The 20,018-nt window shown below is 41.0% G+C and overlaps 1 protein-coding gene across 1 annotated transcript in view; it reads left to right on the top strand.

Moving 5' to 3' along the window:
* The first annotated feature begins 10,691 nt into the window (after positions 1–10,691).
* The window catches only part of RBMS1 (RNA binding motif single stranded interacting protein 1), a 143,246-nt gene continuing 133,919 nt past the window's right edge, over positions 10,692–20,018 (top strand). The window contains exon 1 of the mRNA XM_036386717.2: positions 10,692–11,045. Within this exon, the coding sequence (XP_036242610.1) occupies positions 10,971–11,045 (75 nt within the window). The 5' untranslated portion in view covers positions 10,692–10,970. The remainder of the gene's footprint in view (positions 11,046–20,018) is intronic.

The raw sequence follows: 20,018 nt of genomic DNA on the forward strand, positions 1-20,018 counted from the left end.
CTGAAAGGGAAAACAGTTCTTTCTCAGTAAGGTCTGCCCCATCCCCACCTTTTCCATCTATAACTTTCAGAAACCAAACTCCAGATCTGCAGAACTCCAGAGAGAAAAGAGCCTGCTAGTATTCTTCCTGGAGAAGGGAGTCAATACAGCAACACAGCAGACTATAAAAACAGAGTGGCAAAGAGGAAATAAAGCCATTTTTTTCCCATCCTGTGTGAGCTTAGGTGCATTTAAAAAAAACCAACAGCTTTCTGGGATCCTGTGCTCCATCTTCTTGGTTGTCAGTCTATTCCCAGAGAGATGGAGTCCAAAGTCTACCATATCTGCTTCCTCTTTATGAATAAGCTCTTTACAAGTTAAGCACGTTTTCTGGATAAAAGTGGCACCTTATTCATTCATTTTTTTCATAAATTGCAAACATCTATATTTTTAAGATCCAAAGAACCATAGTATTTGTGACCCCTTATCTCTGATCCCTCAACCATTTAAACTAATCTACTAGGAAAGGATCAGAGATGGGGAGATAAACAGGGACAGCAGCATGGAAAGAGTTGTGCAAGTAAAAGTAACTGGGTGACTGTCACACCTATGAAAAGGACTATTCATAAGAATTGGATCATCAGACACAAGGCAAGGCCAAATGACCCATGTTAAAAGATGTGTAATGCTTACCTTTGAGCAATAAAATAAATGTTGTTCATGAGAAGATATGATCCTTCCTAAGCAATTTTCTCAGCTTCCTGAGTGTACACAAGGATGGAAAAATTGAAACATAAAAATTGACTCTTGGATTTGAATCATGCATGATTGAATGGCAGACTGAAGAAAGGTCATTATGAAGGTCTTGTCTGTGAGCAGCTATGTGGGCAACTGTGACTAAAGCCATGTCTTACCTTTTCCTTTGACAAACTGAAGAGGCTGAGCTGAAATGTGAAGTCAAATATCAGCGTTCTTCATGCAGACCTGTAATTTCTTTTCATTTTAACTATGCTGTTTTGAAAAAAAGCTCCTCCCTGTTTGGAGGCCTTTTATTTATGCCTACAGGAATACCCACCACACACACAAATGTGCTTAACTGCTCCCAGCTACATTTTGCAAAAGAACTTTATATTGAGCATACGTTTTCTAGGAAAATCTTCACCTCTTTATCCTGCTAAGAAACAAGTTGTCTTACTATATACTGCTAAGAACATACTTGAATTGGATAGAAAGAAAAAAATTGAAAATGAAAAGACAAAGCAACCTCTCCACTGATTTAACAATCTATATTTTTAAAAGATATGGGTTTTTTCCTTTTACTGGTTACAAGAATCCATGCCCTGTACTAAAAGATTTAAAATCTTAAAGTGGTTAATATCTTGTATAAATATGTTAAAAATATATGGCAAATTTCCTTAGTTCTGTTAAATACTCATGTAAACATATCATCAACAAGTATTCATTTCAGTAATTTTAATTATTCAAAATTTCAGTTCTCTCAGATTAATTTTACTTCCTTTGTGGGTGTTTTGAATGCTTAATTGGATTCTGAGATGAGGAAAATGTCCAGGGCTGGTAAGAAAACACACAATCAGTCGTTAAAGAAACTAGAGTTAAATGTATTATATGTGGTGACCGTGATTAAAACAAATAGTATGAAAAAAAATTAAAAGGTAGAAGGGCTTTCAGCATGGTCTGCTGTCTCTTTCTTTTTAAATACAAATGAGAAATAAAGAACAAAGCCTATTTTATTTTATTTAGCATTCAGAATGATGTTGTTTTGTCCTTGCCCATGGCAGGAGTGTTGGAAATAGATATTTAAGGTCCCTTCCACCCAAAGGGACCTTATGGTCCCTTCCACCCAAACCATTCTGTGATTCTGTCACCAACGGGGCGTGTGGGAAGGCCAAAATCCGGCCGGTTTATAGGGATGGGAAGCACCGGCTCTTGGAGCCAGGCAGGAGCGGTGCCGTGGGAGCTGCGGGCTGCTCCCTGTCCCCGTGGGAGACCATCTCCCCCCCGGCACCTCGCGGCATGGAGCGTTTCAGCGGTCGGGACTGGAGTACCAAGGCTGGGCCGGTGTTTCCCGGGTGCCGAGCGGAGCCCCTCGGCCTTTGCCGGTACCGAGCTCCCCGCGCCCCGGCCCGGGATCCCGGCGCGCCAGGGGGCGCTGTGCCCGCTCCGCCCGGGCCCGCCCGCAGCGGCGGCTGCAGCGCCGGGGCCCGGCCAGGGCAGAGCCCGCCTCACTGCGGCCAGGGCCTGGCGCGGCCCGCCCGTCAGGAGCTGCTGCTGCCCCGCAGGATGTGCCGAGTTGGAAGGAGCCCACGAGGATCATCAGCTCCTTGCCCTGCACAGCACCATCGCCACGAACCGCAGCGTGTGCCCCAGAGCTTTGTCCCAACGCGCCCTGGACTCTGCGGGCTGCGCTTGTGAGCGCTTCCCTGAGGAGCCTGTCCCAGCGTTTTTTCTAATATCCAACCTAAACCTGCCCTTACGCAGCTTTTCCCTCGGGCCCCGTCACTGTCGCTACAAGGAAGAGCTCAGCGCTGCCCCTCTTTCCCTTGTGAAGAAGCTGCAGGCTCTGATGAGGTCCGAGTATCCAGTGCCCGCATGTCCTGTCCGACACACGGCTGCTCCTGCCTGCCAGGGCTGGCCCACGCGCAGAACTGTGTGTGACACTCTGAAAATTCTGCCCTACAGCTGTTGTCACGGATGCTGGGGTTCCTTAGGTTTTGTAGGGAGTCTAAGGTTGTAAATGAATTAGAAATCATAATAAACTGTAACTATAAAATCTTTGTGAATTCCTAATATATTTGGTAAGCCACTAATAAAGTATGAAAATCTGGAACTATAAATTCTAAAGATGATTGCAAGGTTTATCAAATACTTGCTAGTCTCTAAGTCCTCTGGGAAAAAGTTATTAATGTTCTTCATTGCTAGAGATGTGTTGATTACAGCTCAGACTTTGCCTTGTTTATTTACAGTTTTTAGGTCCCCTTGGAACTTATGTTTGGAGATTTAATGTCTTTATGTCTCCACTAGTGAAAATGGAAGCAAAAGTACTTTATATACATCAAATTCTTTTTGAAAAGGGTCAAAATTCATAAAATGATGCAATAAATACTGCTGGCATCTAATAGAAATATTATCCCACAATCAGTGAGTACTTTCATAAGTTTCTCAGTGGATTAAAGCCCCAGAGACTAGAACTGCAAATGCAATATTTTTGTTTGGGTAGCTTTCCACCAAAATAAATACACATTGGTTTATAAAGAGTTGTTGTGAAACACAAGACCTGGAAAGGTTTTTAAATGCTATGACCATTTTGCTGCCCATCTGAAACACTTTTTTGGTATAACAATGTTTCTGACAGACGTGAAATCTTATGGAAGGGAAGAACTATATTAAGATAAGACTCATAATTTAGGAAACAAGACAGATACAAAACAGTTAAACCTACAGATGAGAATTCAAAAGTTTTTTTAGTGCATTCACTTATTTATGTTAGAAACAACAAATTCATTAGGCTTCATTAGGAGAACTAGCCTTGGAATCAGAAAATCCAAAATTATAGGGGTTTTTTTGTTTGGGTTTTTTTTTTTCTTTGTTTGTTTTGGTTTTTTCCCCTAATATATATTGTTATTTTATTTCTATTGTTTGCAACAAAAATTATATCCTTTATAATCTTGTAACAGTCACACAGACCTTTCTCATCCCAGTTTCATGTCTGTGAATGCACTAAAAATTAGTTTCAGAAAAGTATTGTGAAGATGAATCAAAAAAATGCTGTAACATTTTCACAGTAAAAGGATGGGTTATAAATATAATAAGTGTTTATTATTAAATGCAAAAGTTTTTTGTCTTCTCAGTCAGGAATTTGGCATGTCCTGATACATCACAAAATGAACCCAGAAGAATCTCAATTTATCAGATTGACACTCTTCCTCTATCAATTTTCAGAAATAAAAAAAAACCTTTTTTATCACCTGAAAAATACACTGTAAGTGGGACATCTACCTGGGCTTTGCTCTTAGTTCCACAGATTCCCATCAGCACTGGCATTGCTGTCTGCCAGACAGAGAAGGATAAATGAAGTTGCTCAGCTTTGCTTTGTCAGTGTAGCATGACTTGCGGACTCTTTCAGCAGGGAGTGCTGGGGCTCCCGCAGCAGCGTCATCAGAGAGAAGGAATCACCCCAGCTTGCCTGAAGAGCTGGCATTTCATCTAGACCACAGAGATGGATCCAAAGCCAAGGACAAAGCTTCCATTTTTACAGGAGATCAAGGGTGCTGACACTTTAATGTTTTTCTGAATTATGCAGTAGAGACACATCACCTATTAGTTCTGACAATATATTGCACTATGTTAATCTGCATGTACACAGACAGAGTGTCCAGCATTTACAAATAGTCTGTGATAAACATGACAAATTATGAGTGAAGCTCAAATACATGGACTAATTCAAAATGGCAATGTGGTCTGGTCATTTTCTGTGTAAAGAAAATCAAATAAAAATAGCACTGATAGGTGTCTGTTGAGATAAATACTGTGTTTGGTTCATGTGAAAAAGGGGGTTCAAATGTTCAATAAAATGACTTTTTCTCTGGTTTCATTAAATTACAAACTTAAGACATCAAAAATGTAGAACCTAATGATTATGGGTAAATAGCCTATGCTTTTTGAATTATTCATGTGTTTTCTTAAGGAAAGAAAGCTCATGCAATTGTTTTCCCTATTCACCTTCATCATCCCTTATGCAATCATAATTTTTGAAGCCTTCAGGAGATTTCAGTGAAAGATGATGGCAGAGCAGAGGTCACAGCTAGGATGACCCTGAAGGCTGCTTGAAAGTCAGTAGATGGGAAAGGGCAAGGAAGCTGGTGTGCTGCTTGAGAGCCTCCAGGTGGGGTTCAGCCTGGGCCATCTGGCCAGCCAGCACTTGAATTAAAGCAGCTCACCCTTATGTGGGACCACACAAGGGTGTGGGGCAGCTCAGGGTGTTGCTGTGTGTGATGGAAGCAGCAGGAGGAGTTTGAGACACTGGAAAGATTTGCTAGATGGTTTATAAGCTGTAGAACTTGTCTAAAATACAATTGTGTATAAATTGGAAGGTGGACATTTCATGCTTTGGAATAGTTTTATTCCAAAAAAAAGGAAAATTTAGAGGCATTTAGGGTCATATTGGAATGAAGCCTGGATGTTGTATCCTTCACTTGCTTAAGATGTGGCTAAAGACAGTGCAATATGTCCCTAGAGTCTGTAGAAACAAGATGGCTGTTGTCCGTGTTAATTAAACTTTCAATTTTTGTTTGCATGGCACGAAAACCCCACATTTGTTTCAAATTATCTATAAATATTTAAAATCAATGGTTTGAATTCCATCAGGACCAACCATGGCTGGTTGGTCAAGCTGGTAAAAAGACATCCACAATTATTCTTATTATACTGCAGCGAAAGCAGGCTGGCCTTGGTGTTTAAGGAGAAAGGGGAGGAATGGCAAATACTGCTCTGAAACTGAGATGAGAAAACTGAAAGGGAATGTCTAAATGAAAGAATTGTAGCTGGTCAATATTTTATAGAGGTACAATTATTTTGTTCCTTGTTCATCTGCTTGCGCAGTGAAGAGAGACTATTGCCAGAGAGACTCCAGTATAGTTAGGAGCTGTGTGGGATGGAAGTTTCTGATAAATAATATATGAATAGAAGTGGGATTCTTAACTACTTCCACCCTAAAGTGAGCATAGTCATGTAATACAACTCACTTTTGCCATCAGTGAGAAGACTATTTGCATAAAATATGTATTAAAAAGATCTATGGAGCTGGACCAACAAGAGGTGCCTCACAAGGTTTTATGGAGAATGCTGGAAAAAAACAAATTGCTTTTAGTATGCAATCATCTCTGTTAGGTGGGCATCTTGGGGTAAACCAGCATATAGAAAATATAGAAAATGGGGCACTTATGTGGGAAAAGATACTCTCAGACCTATCTAAACATGAGGAAAAGGTTATCACCCAAATTCGTGGTGATATGTTTAGCTGCAAACACAACCTGGGCAGTCTGGAGGCATCTTTTGTGGGCGTCCATTGCCAATAGTGGAAGCATCGCTGGGTGCTGCATGAAACCATGAAAGGGGCAGTTCAAATGCAGAATATGTTAAATGCTTGCATGTTAGTGCCTGTTAAATACTTCACTTGCACAATCTCAGAATACTGTATATCCCTGTAGGTTTTCAGAAGTCAATTACGCTGCCTGCAGCTGTCAGGAGCAGCTGAGCCAGTGCAGTGCATGGCTCAGCTGTAAGGATAAACAAGGGCACGCTGCATTCAGCAGTGCTCCAGGGAAATGCTCTTACACCAGCACAGCTACTGTAAAAGTACAGAGTCGTAGTCACTCTGTTGAAATAAATATTTAAGAATTTGCTGAAAGGGTTAATAGCCACTAAAGCTAGAGAGCTGATTTAATTGATGACAACAATCAAGTGCTTTTCATCTTGGTGGCCCATGAACAATGGCCGTTTATTTAGCCTTTGTGCTTGAGTGTGGCCTAGTGCGACCTAAATTGAAGAGTCTTTCATTTGTGTTCCAAAGCAGTCAAGGCCCTGTGATGGGGCTAAGGGTGGCATTACAACAAGGAGGTTTTGCAAGTAATTGGAATAGTGTGTGTTGAAAGCAAGAAGTTTTGGTGGACAGCTTAAACCTCACCGCATTTCTGTAGCCCTAACCGTGCTGTCTGAGGATGTAGAATAGACTCTTGGTTTGTTAACATTTGTATGTGAATTAGGATGCAGTACCTGGCCTCTCTGCATTCACAGCTGATGCACTGCCGCTGCTTCCATTTGCTTTAGTCCTTTAATGTGAATCGAACCCCGCAGATTCTTAGGGAGTGACTGTGGTGCCCTGTGCAGGCAAAGAATGGGGTAAATGTTTGACACAGTTTGCAAACAGAAGTAAGGCACAGGGTAATTTAGAGACTTGCACACCCTCTCACCCACATGTTGTGGTACATGTGGCTTCGAAGAAACTCAAAAAAATCTCCCAAAACTCAAGCTAATATCTTAACTGGAAAAAGAAATCTTGTTCAAATATCCCTGACTGTGTCACAGTAATAAAGATTTCAGCATTAACATGTCTGTCTCTTTCACTCAACCGATGCAAAGACCACAAACGGTGCAGAGTACAGCAGTTCCCTTGGTTCCTGAAGAGAGTTGGTTTAAATACATTTCCCTCCTATTCTGCATTGCATTTGTCTTTTTCTGCCTTAGGGTAGAACTCCTGATGTTTAAGTTAATCTGTACAGCATGAATGGGATTTCTCTCACAACACTGTTAGAGTCAGTGCATAACCAGTGATTAGGTTGAACTGAGTTGCCCTAAAACTCCTCTGAATGGCAGCACATACAGCACTTGTCAGGCATTTGCAACAAGAACTCAACTGTGTTTTCATCATATTTTAATCACTCCTGAGCAGTTAGAAAATATCCATGATAAAGAAATAATGTAAAGGAAAAACCTCTAGAATTTAATAGAATTTAATATTGTTTCATTAATACTTAGTGAACTCTGGCCATAGACAAAATTAGGGAGTACTGTTTTCCTTAACATTTTGTAGGAAGCCAGCATTTACTCTTTTGTGTATCTACTTGCTTCCAGAACACACCTGAGTGTTTATCTTTCTTAATCCTATACCTTGGTGGTGCATAAACGGGGGAAGTATTTTAAACTTTGTGAGTATTTAGTCATGATGAAAAGAGTTGGTACCACCAGACAGCATAAATTATTTCAATTTAAAAGTTTTTATGTGTCCTTGCAATTAACATAAAATAAGTAATTAAATCCAAACATTTCCATTAGTAGGAAGAGTTAAGGAATTAGTAATTTGATTTAAAGTTTCACTTGCAATGACATCCTATCTGTATTGCACAACTTGCATTCATATTACTAAGCTGGCTGAATAATCAACACATTAAAAAGACAGAAGCAGAGATTGCCTTGTGTGCTAGATTTGGGGGTTTTTTGACCCAAGAATTCTACATTGATTAATTCAGTAAACACCTTAACTATAATTAAAAAAAAAATACTCTAAATGAAGCTCATGTAAATGATTCCAATACAATAATTATATCTTCTAAGCTTTTTTAAATAAAAGCTGAGTATTATTTTCAAGCTCTCAATGATCATCACTGGGATCACTGCACTGTAAAAGTTTGCAGTATTAAGCCGCAGGCTTATTTTTTAAATTCAATGGTAAATATTAAACTATGGATTTTGAACTTCTTTAATGTCAGTTTCACAGATATTCCAACGGAAGGAGATCTTTAATTAGAAAATATTCTGGTTGCAAATGGAACCAAATTGGTTTCATCATTACATTAACAGTGACACATGTTTGGGGATGAGATGAATCTTTATAGCAAAAGACTTTGCCTGAGAAAGTTCTAAGTCTTTACAAGGAGAGACTGGGAAGGAACTTGGAGATCAGCTTTAGCTGTTATGGTTGAAATCAAATACTCTCTTAGCCAGATTTGCTCTTTCATCACTTCCAGGAGCTGTTGTGGCAGAGTGCATTGCTGCTCCTCTTGCTGGCAGCCATCAGCCATTACCTATAACTTGACACAGTTAAGCTGGAGACTGTTGCTGTTGTAAATGCTGGAATTATGTAGTCTGCATACCTCTCCTCATTTCCTGAAGTTTTGGTTGTTTCTGGTTTTTTTTTCCCTTCTGGATGCTTCTCTCCTCATTCAGGATTGCACAATGTACTTGTGACTACCACAGTTGCTGTTTACATGAAAATGGATTCTAGGAAAACACTTTTAATTTCCAGATGTCTTCAGTATAATGTTTTCTTTCAGATCTCATTCTTTCCTTCTCCTCAGGAAAATCCCCACCAAGTGCATCAATCAGTCTTTATTTCTTCTTTTTCTTGTTTTTTTTTTTAAAGGAAACTAAGTGTACTAGCACCCGTAACCTGTCAGCTTATGAGAGGCCAGCACCACATTCTTTGTAGTTCAACCAAGAACTTCAGACCACAATTTGGCAGTTCTCAAAGCAGTCTACAACAGTATCCTCACGTATCTGGGCTGTAGTAACACATTTCCCCATGAAGTTCTGAAACTTAATTTCTGCTGTCCTCTGACAACGCACTACCCTGGAGCCACATTACCTGGCATTCTTTGGAGATAATTGCTGCCTGTGTGCTTTTTCCACTGCATAAACGCCAGTAAACAGAAGACAGCTGATTTTAGCCATGGCCATTTCAGCTTCTCCAGATGCACATCTTAACCCCCTCAAATACCCGATATTTCTGTTCTGTTCAGCTTTCCCCTAGCTTTAATCTTTGTCCCTCTCACAGAAGACATTACCAACTCCTATGTTTTTTGTTTCTCCTTGTTTTCATAGTCATTCTAGCTGTGTGCTGACAAACCAAAAACCACCCCAAAACAATACAAACAAACCCCCCAAACCTAACCAACTCTCAAAAGCTCCCATGCCTTTTCTGGAGAAAACGCCTTCTCCCAAAGATGCCACTAGTCCTTTAATCTGTGTAGACTGCAAAGTGTGTACAGTTCTCTTCCCTGGAAAGAAAAAAACCCAAACTTTTTAAGTGATCTTAATAGCTGGCAAGGAGAGCTGCAATGTCATTTGCGTAATTGTCCTCTGCTCAGCTGGAATTTGGAAGACTGTCTGCAGTTACCTCTCATTGCTCAGCCTGCACCAGGGATTCATGGCTGCACAAAGGCTGCCTTTGCTATCACCCTGGGATGCCTGTACATCCTTCAGGTTTTTAATATTTCTTTCCACTATTATCACATTTAGTTTGGGGGATGTTAATAAAACCAGGAGTTTTGGTGGGCCTTATATACATGTTTTATTAATCAAACAGTGCTGCAATACAAAAACGATTGCGATTAGTGTGACAAAGAAATGGCATCTGCTTAATGCTTTGAGGATCAGCTTATCTTTGGTTGAAAAGAGATGGATTTGTCAGAAGTAAACCCACTGGACTGAGTTTTTTACACTCAACAGTAGAGCATAGTATGCTGCCAGTCCTTCTAATTTTCAGGAAACCAGCTTTCTCAGAGAAAATATTCAAGTGAAAAAATACAGTTATTACTGTCTAGAACAGGAATGTTTCCTGTTGGAGAACTCGCTGAAGTGCAAATTTAAGAACGTGCAATGGGCCAGATGGAGAATTTGGTCTGGCTTTGTGGTTGCTGCTCTGTAAACTGATTTAAGCACTGCAGTCTCTTCTGCTCCGGCAGATAAATGCACCCTGTACCGTCAGGCGGAATTGAAGCCAAATTTGTTTTTCCAAAATTGTACCCAGTTTTCCCCTCCAGCTTGTGCCCTGCACCACTGCTCAGCAGCGGGATGCACAAAAGAGGGAAGGCGATAACAAAGCACAACCAGGCTAATTAGGTCAGAGCCGAACCGGGCGCGATGCGGCCGCTGCAGCCGTCCTCCTCCTCTCCTCCAGAACGTGGAAGCCTCCTCTCCGCTCCGCTCCCGCCGGGCACCGCAGCTTTCCCCGGCGCTGGAGCGGCCCTCGGGCCGAGCGGCGCCGCTCGCCGCCCCCCGCCCGGGGGCTGCCCCGCCGCGGGGCCACGGCTGGGGCTCGCCCCGGGCGCCGAGCGGGGCTAAGCGCCTCCCCTCGCCCCTGTCCCCCGCCCCTCCGCCAGCCCTGCCCCGCCGCCTGGCACCGCCGCGCCGGCCCCGAGCGCTCCCCGCGCCGCCGCTCCGCTGCCGCTGCTGCTCGGCCCGGCCGGGCGGGGACTTGGCAGGAACTCCCGGGCAGAGAGCGAGAGTGCCTGCCCCCGCTCCGCTCCGCTGTGGCTTTTGGGTGGACGAAGGTCTGAGCTCGGCCGAGGAGCAGCAGCAGCAGCAGCCGCCGCCGGAGAGGAAGAGGCAGGAGGGGAGAGAGAGAGACGGAGAGGCGGCTGGAGCCCCCCAAAGTACCCCCCCATCCCTGCACTGCAGGCTACATTTCCAGCTTCATGGGCAAAGTGTGGAAACAGCAGATGTACCCCCAGTACACCACCTACTACTACCCCCAGTATCTGCAGGCGAAGGTAGGGTCCGGCACGCCGGGCGGCGCGGCGGGTCTGGGGCTGGCCCCGCTCCGGGCGGCCGGACCGGGCCGAGCCGGGCGGGAGCTCCGCGGCTGGGGCACGGCCCGGGGGAGGCGGTCGGGTTGCACCGGGGGACGGAGACAGGAAAGAGCCGGCGGCCCTTTCCTGCCGCCCGCCGCCGCCCCGGGAGCCCCCGCCGGGCTTCCACCGCTTCTCCTCGCTCCCGACCGTGCAGTCTCCGACCTGACTCCCCTCTCGCCTTTCCCCTCCCGCTGTCGGTCCCTCCTCTTCCCCGGGGCTCTCGGCGTGTCTCCTCCTTCCCAACCACGTCCTCGGCCACCCCGCCGCAGAGCGGAGCGCTGCGGGCCGCGCTCCCGCTGCCTTCGCCCGGCGCAGCCCCTGGAACGCGGGCAGAGCAGCCCAAGTTCGGCCGGCGGGGGCTGCCATGGCCGTGCCTCAGCCGCGGCGGGGGTGCTGTGACATCCCCAGGGGTGGCAGGGCGCGCTTACTGCTGCGATGGAGGTGGCCGTAATTCCAATTAAATACGGGCATTGGGGAAGCTGTCGGATTCGGGTGGATACTCATTGTCTGCGGAGTTGGACCTTTGTGAGCTGCCACCTCACAGTTTTCAAACTGGATTAAAAAACGCATTGAGGGTCCAGGTCGTGATGATTAATGTACACGGGTAGCTGCTGTTTGTGGGGATACTGATGTTAGTAGTTCTTGCGGCAGAGGATCTCCACCTTTTTCCCTTTCTCCTTCAAGTCTTTAAGGGCAGCCAGCCCCACTGCTCTAGAAGCATCATGCTGCAAACTGGCAGATGCAGAGGTGGTTGCATCAGCTGTCTGGAACATTTAGCATAAGCCTTTCCAACCACCAGTGACACTCCTCACAAATCAAAACAGACCCATATGAGGCTTCCATGTGTGAACTTTTTTTAGAGGTTATTACTGTGGTGTGGGTTTGGTTGTGATTTTTCTATTTTTTTTTGCTATTGAACTGTCTTGCCTGTTTGGCAATGACAGGAAAGAATTCCCTTCCCTTTATCTGCACACTTGATAGGCTCTTCTTTTTATTGTGTTTGTATTACTGTATTGTGAAATGTATTTTAGACTGCTTGGCTGAAAAATAAATTCCATTTGACAGTCATGAGACATTTTACAAGGCAGTAATGAGGAGGCTTTGAAATGTGCTTTCATATGTACAGAAATTGATAGAAATGTGACGAAGGTCTTTGGGTGATTTGAAATGACTAATCTGTTAAATGTGTAATCGACATCAGGCTAAAGATGGACAGACTATAGCCATTTAAAGATTTAGCTGCAGAGTAATCACTGCAGTAACTGTTTACATATATATTTAATATATATATGTGTATGCATATATTTAATGTATTATTTTAAAGAAAGGTGGAATGCCTAAAGGACAGCCTTTTGCATCACATAGCTGTAAGACTATATTTACATTCTCAAATGAAACAAATGTCTTTATTCAGAAACTTTTATCCTAATGATCTTGTGTGGCAATTGTAAATTACAAACCAAGTACATAACGTGGAATATATATAAAGCAGTATCACTTGGCTGCTTTGACCTGTAAATAATTGGAGAGGGAGATAAACTCTGATAGCTTATAGTAGTTAGTAAAGAGTGATCCTAGAAATCCATGATCCTATGAGAAAACATGATGGACTGTCTTTTGAAAATGTTTCCTGTACAGATAATTTAATATTGATTTGTTTTACAGTCAATGACATCTTCAAACTGCCTTGCAGTCTTTGCTATAAAATTATACAGCCTGAAATTACATTGCTCTGTTTCAGCAGAGAGAACACAGAGCCATTTGACCTACATACATGAAATGAAATATCTGAGATCCAGTGAAAGTTTCCTGTTTTCAGAGATCTTGATTTTATTAAAGAAATAAAAGAAAAATAGGTGTCTTCTTGGTATAGATACAGGGACCAGTGACTGTAGGTTTTGGTACTCAAGTATGCAGAATCCAGTAACATAAGCAATCTTCCCACTCTGGATCCCCTCTGGACACGTAGAAATATTCATTTAATTCATAGTTTTTAGCTGTTCTGTTCTTTGGGCCCTAAAACAGCTCACTGTCCACTCTATGTCCACTCTTTCAGTAATTCTGGAGAAATCTTTGGGTTTTGTTAAACACAAATGATAACAGAAGTGATTCGCCTTTGCTGAATGAGCAATGGGTAACAGTACATGATTATACTGGGGGAGGTAGGAAAATCTCCTAAACCAGAAGTTCTGCTTCTAATCTTATCTTTATTTAAATAAAGATGGAAAATCTGCTGACTAATAATCTGCAAATCAATAACTAGGAGGTGACAGGAATTCCTTGAAGATGGATTTTTCTGCGGAGTGCTCAAAAATACTCATTAGATAAATTGCATAAATTCCTAATGGCTCTTTGGGTTAAAATGTTGATGTGGTCAACTATTTAAATTGATATTAATATGTTACAGATTTTAAAAAACAGATTTTGTATTTGACTGTTATGATCTTCACAGTCTTATTCATGAAGTATTCAAGCTGGTTCAGTGATACATTCTGTGAGGAAATATAAACATTTGCTGTGATTCAGCACCTCCCATCCTCTAGTCTTAGGGAACTCAGCATCAAAAGAGATTAGTGAAACCATGGACTTAAATGAAAAGAACAAAATTACCATTGGAAGAAGACTTAAAATGAAATATCATTATGGCAATGAAAACAGTTTGAAATGGCTTTAAGTTGAAGCTTGTAAAACCTTCATTTTTAGGACAGTTTTTACTCTGGAATTATATGCTTGATATATTTGGTAAATTTTGTGTCTTCTAATTAGTGTATGTTTTAGGACAGTTCCCGTATTGCAGCATTGTATGGCTTGTCAGAAAGCATCAAAAATATTTTCCAAGTTCAATGGATGTTTCTAATGATTTAGGTGCTTTCTTTAACCATATTTCTGTAACATTGCTTTTCAAATTTCAACTCAGTTGTATCTGGTTTCCATGCTTGAAGCTTTACTTATAATTGAGAGATTTTGTATTTCAACATTTTGGAAAATTATTTCATTAATATTACATGTGCTCTACTAGTGCTTAAAGGCCTGTCTGCCCAGGAGTAAAACCTGGCTGTGCCAGGCAAAGTATTTTAATATTTAACAAGACAGAGTACACATAAACAAATACAAATGTGTAGAGGCATGCTTAGGCCACAGTCTGTTTGCTTTGGTCAAGTAAGAAATAAAAGTGAGTCTATGTTTTGTTTTCCCATATCAAATGGAATTCAGGGTCACAATGCACACAATAGTTTACAACTAAATTGTGACAACTGCCTGTATGACTGGTATTCCCTTGGAGAGTAATGTGGCAATATGAGTAATTCCACTAGTAGGCTTCTGTATCATAAAGGAAAGCTCTTTGTGTAAGACAGGGTTCATGGAAGATGGCAACATTTCCTATAGATAGCATGGCTTATCTAAAGTGTAAGCATGTAGTAGTCGTAGATAATACCTGTGTGATACTTGAATTCTAGTTATTTTCTATGGTATTAGGTAACAAAACCTAGAACTAATGAAGTCTTGTGAATCTTGCTAAATTGCCTTCGAGTGGGCTTTGAACTTTATCATTTGGTAGCTGCAAAACTGCTGCTTTGGCAGCTCTGAGAAGAACCAGTATTTCTAGAAGTTGTGTGGGTTTGTAGGCAGGACTGTAGATTGATATTAACTGTAGTGAGCAGGCAGATTCTGCCATGACAAAACCTTATTCTCAGGTTGATGAGAGCAAACTTTAAAATGGGAACAGTTAATTTTTATCCAAGCCTGTTGATGGCAGAGTAAGAAGGAAGTCAGTTAACAGTATTAAACCAAGTAGACTTGAAATTGTCTTATCAGCAGACACTGGATAAGCTGCAGTTTAGTGTCAGTATATGAAATTAATAGACCGATGTAGAACCTTCAGCTTCTAAAGCAGAAGAAGAAGAACCTGCTAATTGTTTGCTGCTTATGTGTGCCTCAGCACTGCATTCTTCACCAAGCACAGGTCTGTCATCCTTTAAAAAGTTTCAGGAGCTTATGGGCTGATTTTCATCAGTATCAATGATTACTAATTCTGATCACTTTAGTTAGGTTTATTTCATATGCACTAAGACTGCAAAATCTGTACATAGTAAAAGACAAATTTGCAGTAAAGGAGAGTATGCATGTTTGTAAGGTTGGACAGAAGCAATTTGCACATTTTATATTCTGGGAAGTTGTATTCATTGTCCCTAGTTGTGAGCTCTGTGGTTCTTGGCTGAGCTTAGAAATTCACTGAAATAAAAGAAAAGCACAGGTTAGTTGCAGGCAAGCTTTTTGTCTCCACACAGTTACCTGATCCCATTGTCCTCCTCAGCTTCTTGAATGTGTTCTCTCCCATTCCAGATAGGATGGAGGTTTATTGTGCAACTGTGCAGACAATTTCTTCCAAAAATGAACTCTACTGTGGAAGGGAAAGAATTGTAAAAATCTACCAATTTTAAGAAAAACTTGAGCATTTTGGTGGTAAGATAATCTCTCTGACTCTATAGAACTATTTCAGAGGATGGAAAATAGAGAGAAATGAAGAGTGTTACCTAGAAAGAGCATTTTCTGTTCTTCCAAACGTCTCAGTCCAAAACTGAGAACATCCATTCATCAGACCAGTAACTTTTTGTCACTGATCACAGTGATTGTTCGTAATTCTTCCAGCCAGCTTGTTGTGTGAAGGGCATCTCTATCCTTGTCCCAGTTATAGCTCCTTTGAACTTCTAAAGTTTGGTTCAGGTAGCCTTTGGTGAAATATACCCTTTATGAGGTATTTCTAGAAACTTTTGCTGGAATAATGCTTATATATTCAAAAGCCTCTCTAGAAATGGGTTGAGCAAAGTTCATACAAAGTTCTGCAAGAGTTCATATCACGTATTTTTGTGTACATCATTGTAACTCTCTAAACAATTCTGCTAAAGGAACATGAACTGTAGAAACACTTCACACCACCATCATCTCGAATACTGGTTTCACTGAAGCCAACATGAGTCTTGCCTTTCATTTCAAATAAGCAAAATTTACTAGAATCTTGATTTATTGTTGGGTTATGCTGATCATGCCTAATTTGGAGGTGATTTGCAATGCCCTGATGGTCATAATCTTCACTTCAGAGGAGCAAAAGTTAGGGAGGGCAACTTAGAGAGTGTGTGATTGGGGCTGGAATCAAGGAAAAGCAGCAATGGCATCTGTAAGGTGTGTTAATTTTGTATTTTTTTCCCTAGGGACTCTGTTAAAAAGAGTTTTTAAATAGCCACAACTTTCCTCCCTGAATCCAACCTCCTTATGGAGAGGGATAGTATATGTATACATATATAATGACTGAATTTGCAGATGACAAAGTTAAAAATATTTTCTCCACTCAATCAATGGTGGAAATTACAGGTTCTTATTAGCTTTGTAGTTTCCAGAAGTTTGAGACTAAACTCATCCCTAAAGTACCCCATACTTGGGGCTTAATTTGATACTGTGTGATTTGCGTCATTTAACAAATGTCAGCAAAATCTCGGACCCTCTTTATGATTCTGTAGTAACTTTACTGCAGACATATGAGCAGATCCTGAGTCTGATGGTCTTATGGGACTGACATTAACAGAAAAGTGATAAACCTATATATGACTTGAAATAGTCTTGAGACATTTATTCAGGGCTGTTTTCCTTTTGTATTTTGATTGTTAACCCCCTCCAGGCACCGGGTTTGCGAATGTGAAGTTTATAACCAGTAGGCAATAGCTGTAAGAAGCAGAATTACACAATGTCTGACTTGTGCTGGTGTATTTTCTAGCTTTACTCTCAGCACAGGATCCCAAGGCAGTCATGAAAGGTGTTCAATAAGTTTGTGTGGGGAGAAGCTAATTTTCTCCGTATAAAACAGTTCTTTAAAGTATGTTTTTTTCAAAACTCAGCTGGTACTCTTAATAATGATAGTAGGTTTGGTTTTTTTTCTCATTACTTTTAAACCAGAATTGAGCATGCTATATACTTTTAAGTACTTTGCTTCTTGTTAGAGCAGAAGTCTCTAGGTCTCAGTCTCAAGGATGAAATTTCCTTAGTAAATTTCTGAGCTTCCACTCAATGTTGAAAGAACAAAGAAAAGGTAGGCAAAATTATTCATGTTTTCCAATGAAGAATAATACAATGTAGTTAAGCATTGTTTTCTAAATCTATTTTACTATAAAACAATGCCTCTAAGAAATATATCTTTTTAGTACATACATCAAAAAAACTCATTGGACACAATTTTTCATCCGCTTTGAAGTCTGAGTAGCAAAGTTTGAGCTATCGATGTTGATAGTATTTGCATCACTTGGAAAGGTAATTGATGCTACTAACACAGTACTCCTAATGAAAGAAATGTGATTGTGATAGTAGTAAAGAAGTTTGAACAAAGGTGTATTAATAAATGGGAAAGTATATCTTGGTACGGTTAGGTATTTCAGTTCCAGTCTTCCATAATCAAGAGCAATTAACAATGGTTTTAAAAAATAAGTTATTTTTCATTAAATTATGCTTTTCTTTTAAGAAATAGTCCATTGAAGATGTATGCTCAGATTTAGCTAAAATTACATACTTGTTTTTTGTTCAATTGTATAGACTTTGTGGCCTGTGCAAAGTAGTGTTCACAACTATTTCTGCTGGAAAAACTCCTACTTTGCTAAAAAGTGAAAAATGGTGGAAAAGCGTGTTGATAAAAATCTCTTCTATTTGAGTTTAATTCATTTCATTCAAAACAGACACAAAACAGATTCTGGTCATATCTACTGTGGTTAAATAGATCATAATAATTTTCTGACTTCATGCATCTACCTAGTGTTCCTCAGCTGAAAATATCAAGATCTGCATTGAAATGTTATTTCAGTAAGTTCTAAGCTGAATTATGTTATCTCAGAATTGAGGAAGTCAGAGCTTGGACATGGGTAGGTATAACCAGATGCAGGGCTCTCTTCTTGCATGGTAGCTTTTGGAGCACCATCTTCTTGTTCACAGTCTCAGATTGTAAGAGCACATTTAGTCTCAGTTGCTCCAATGAAAACATTTCAAAATATATTTAAGCTAAGGTTTTGAAATCTCATGTAAGGCCTGTGAGAAACGCTTCAGAATCATTCCAGGTAGATAAACAGAGCTTACTGATACAAAATGGAACAAAATGTCTTGTGCATTGAGAGGGAAGTCTTGAGGTTTCCTAGAGAGGTAGAGTGAACAGGCTTCACTTTGTGGGTTTTACAACAGGTTAAGAAGTGAATTCCTGTGCTTGTCTCTTGGCAACACACACTGACACAATTTCCACAGCAGTTTATAGGCTGTGGTAGTATCTGTGACCTCTTCTATCCCTCAGGCCATGGCTACATAATCACTTTAATTTTACATAACTATGCACAGCAGCCAAAAAGGGCCAATCTTGTCTTCCCCCATTGCTCCCAGCAACCCATTCTTCCCCCTGTGCTGGCCCTAGCATTTGTGTGATTGGTCAGTGAGCTGAATCAAGAAACCAGTCTGGCTGAGTACTAAGCCCAAACCCTCTAGCTGCAGTACCTTTTTACAGTGGAGCAACTAATGAGATACTTAAGAAGTTTGAGATTTGCATGGCTGTGGGTGAAGTTGTCTCCAAAAGAGGTCCACCCCCTTGGGTCTCGCTTTTGTCTCACGCAGTGGGGCCGTGGAGCTTTTCTGGACAAAAGGTTTTCTGGAGCCTTGGCCAGCAGGGCTGCTGATTACACATAAATTTGCTGATTACACATGCAAATAATGCTGATTACAAATGCAGATAACTGTTAAAACTTTTTTCTATGACTTATCTTCTTTTTTTGTTGTTTTAAATTGTGTTAGATGTTGGTGCACTAAGTGTTAAAAAACCTTTTGAGTCAATCTTTCATTCTTAGGACCAATGATTGTGGAGGTAAGTGTGAAATAATTTGCTGAGAGGGCTTAAGTTAGGTATAGGCCTGGGGGGAAAGAAAGAATCAAATGTAAATGAAACTTCCAGAGGCCTTGTAGCATAGTGTTACATCTAACTTTCCATTTTCAGCACAGTGCAACATTGATATTTTATTTCATTCTGGGGAAAGAGGGGAGAAGGCTGGCACTTCAAATTAGCAGCAGCTGCAGAATTAAGACAAGGGTGTTAGTGACTCATTTGGAAAAGTACTAGCTAAAACATTCTGTCTCCTAGAAAAAACATTAAAGAAAGGTTTATGATACAAACTTTGAATTTTGTGAATAGTGTCAGCGACCCTCTGGTTTCCTCTGGATAGCTTTCCTGGTTAGTGACCATTTGCTTTTGACTATTGCTCATGAAAGTGAGGAGAATACATGGGGAGATATTGGAGGGGGAAACATGGCTCCTATCAGGGTCAAAGATTCCAGAGTGCCTCTTACTTCTTTTGACCCAGTCAGTTGTCCAAAAGCTCAGATTATTATTGTCCCAGGTCGCTGGAAAAAGGGCTATATGTAGTCGTTTCTGTGATGCATTTGAACAAATGACAGAGTAGTCAAACTCCAGTTTCCCTGAACACAGGAAACTTGGATCATAGGAGCAGTTTCTTTGTTCACAGTCCCAAATTTCTTTCCCCAGTTCACTATTCTCACTGCTCAGGCCTTTTACTGGACTGTATTCACAGTGTTTATATTTAGGCTGTTCTCTCTCTTTCCACATCTGTATTTGGGTGAGGTTTTTTTTCCTTTCTTTGATGAATATGGGTATTTCCCTGTTTTATGCCCAGGTCCTACAAATGGCTTTATTTAGAAGAGCAGGCTATTTTAAGAAGAGAAGGCTAAGGAGAGATCTAATTGCTGTCTAAATGTATCAAATAAGAATGCACTGAAAAAGTGGAGACAGACACTTCTTGGAGATGCATGGGGATAGGATCACAGGATACCAGGAGCTCTCTAAATCAGCCTTCTGCTCGA

Source organism: Molothrus ater, chromosome 7 (genome assembly GCF_012460135.2).
Source record: "Molothrus ater isolate BHLD 08-10-18 breed brown headed cowbird chromosome 7, BPBGC_Mater_1.1, whole genome shotgun sequence".
In the NCBI taxonomy this organism is placed as follows: Eukaryota; Metazoa; Chordata; class Aves; order Passeriformes; family Icteridae; genus Molothrus; species Molothrus ater.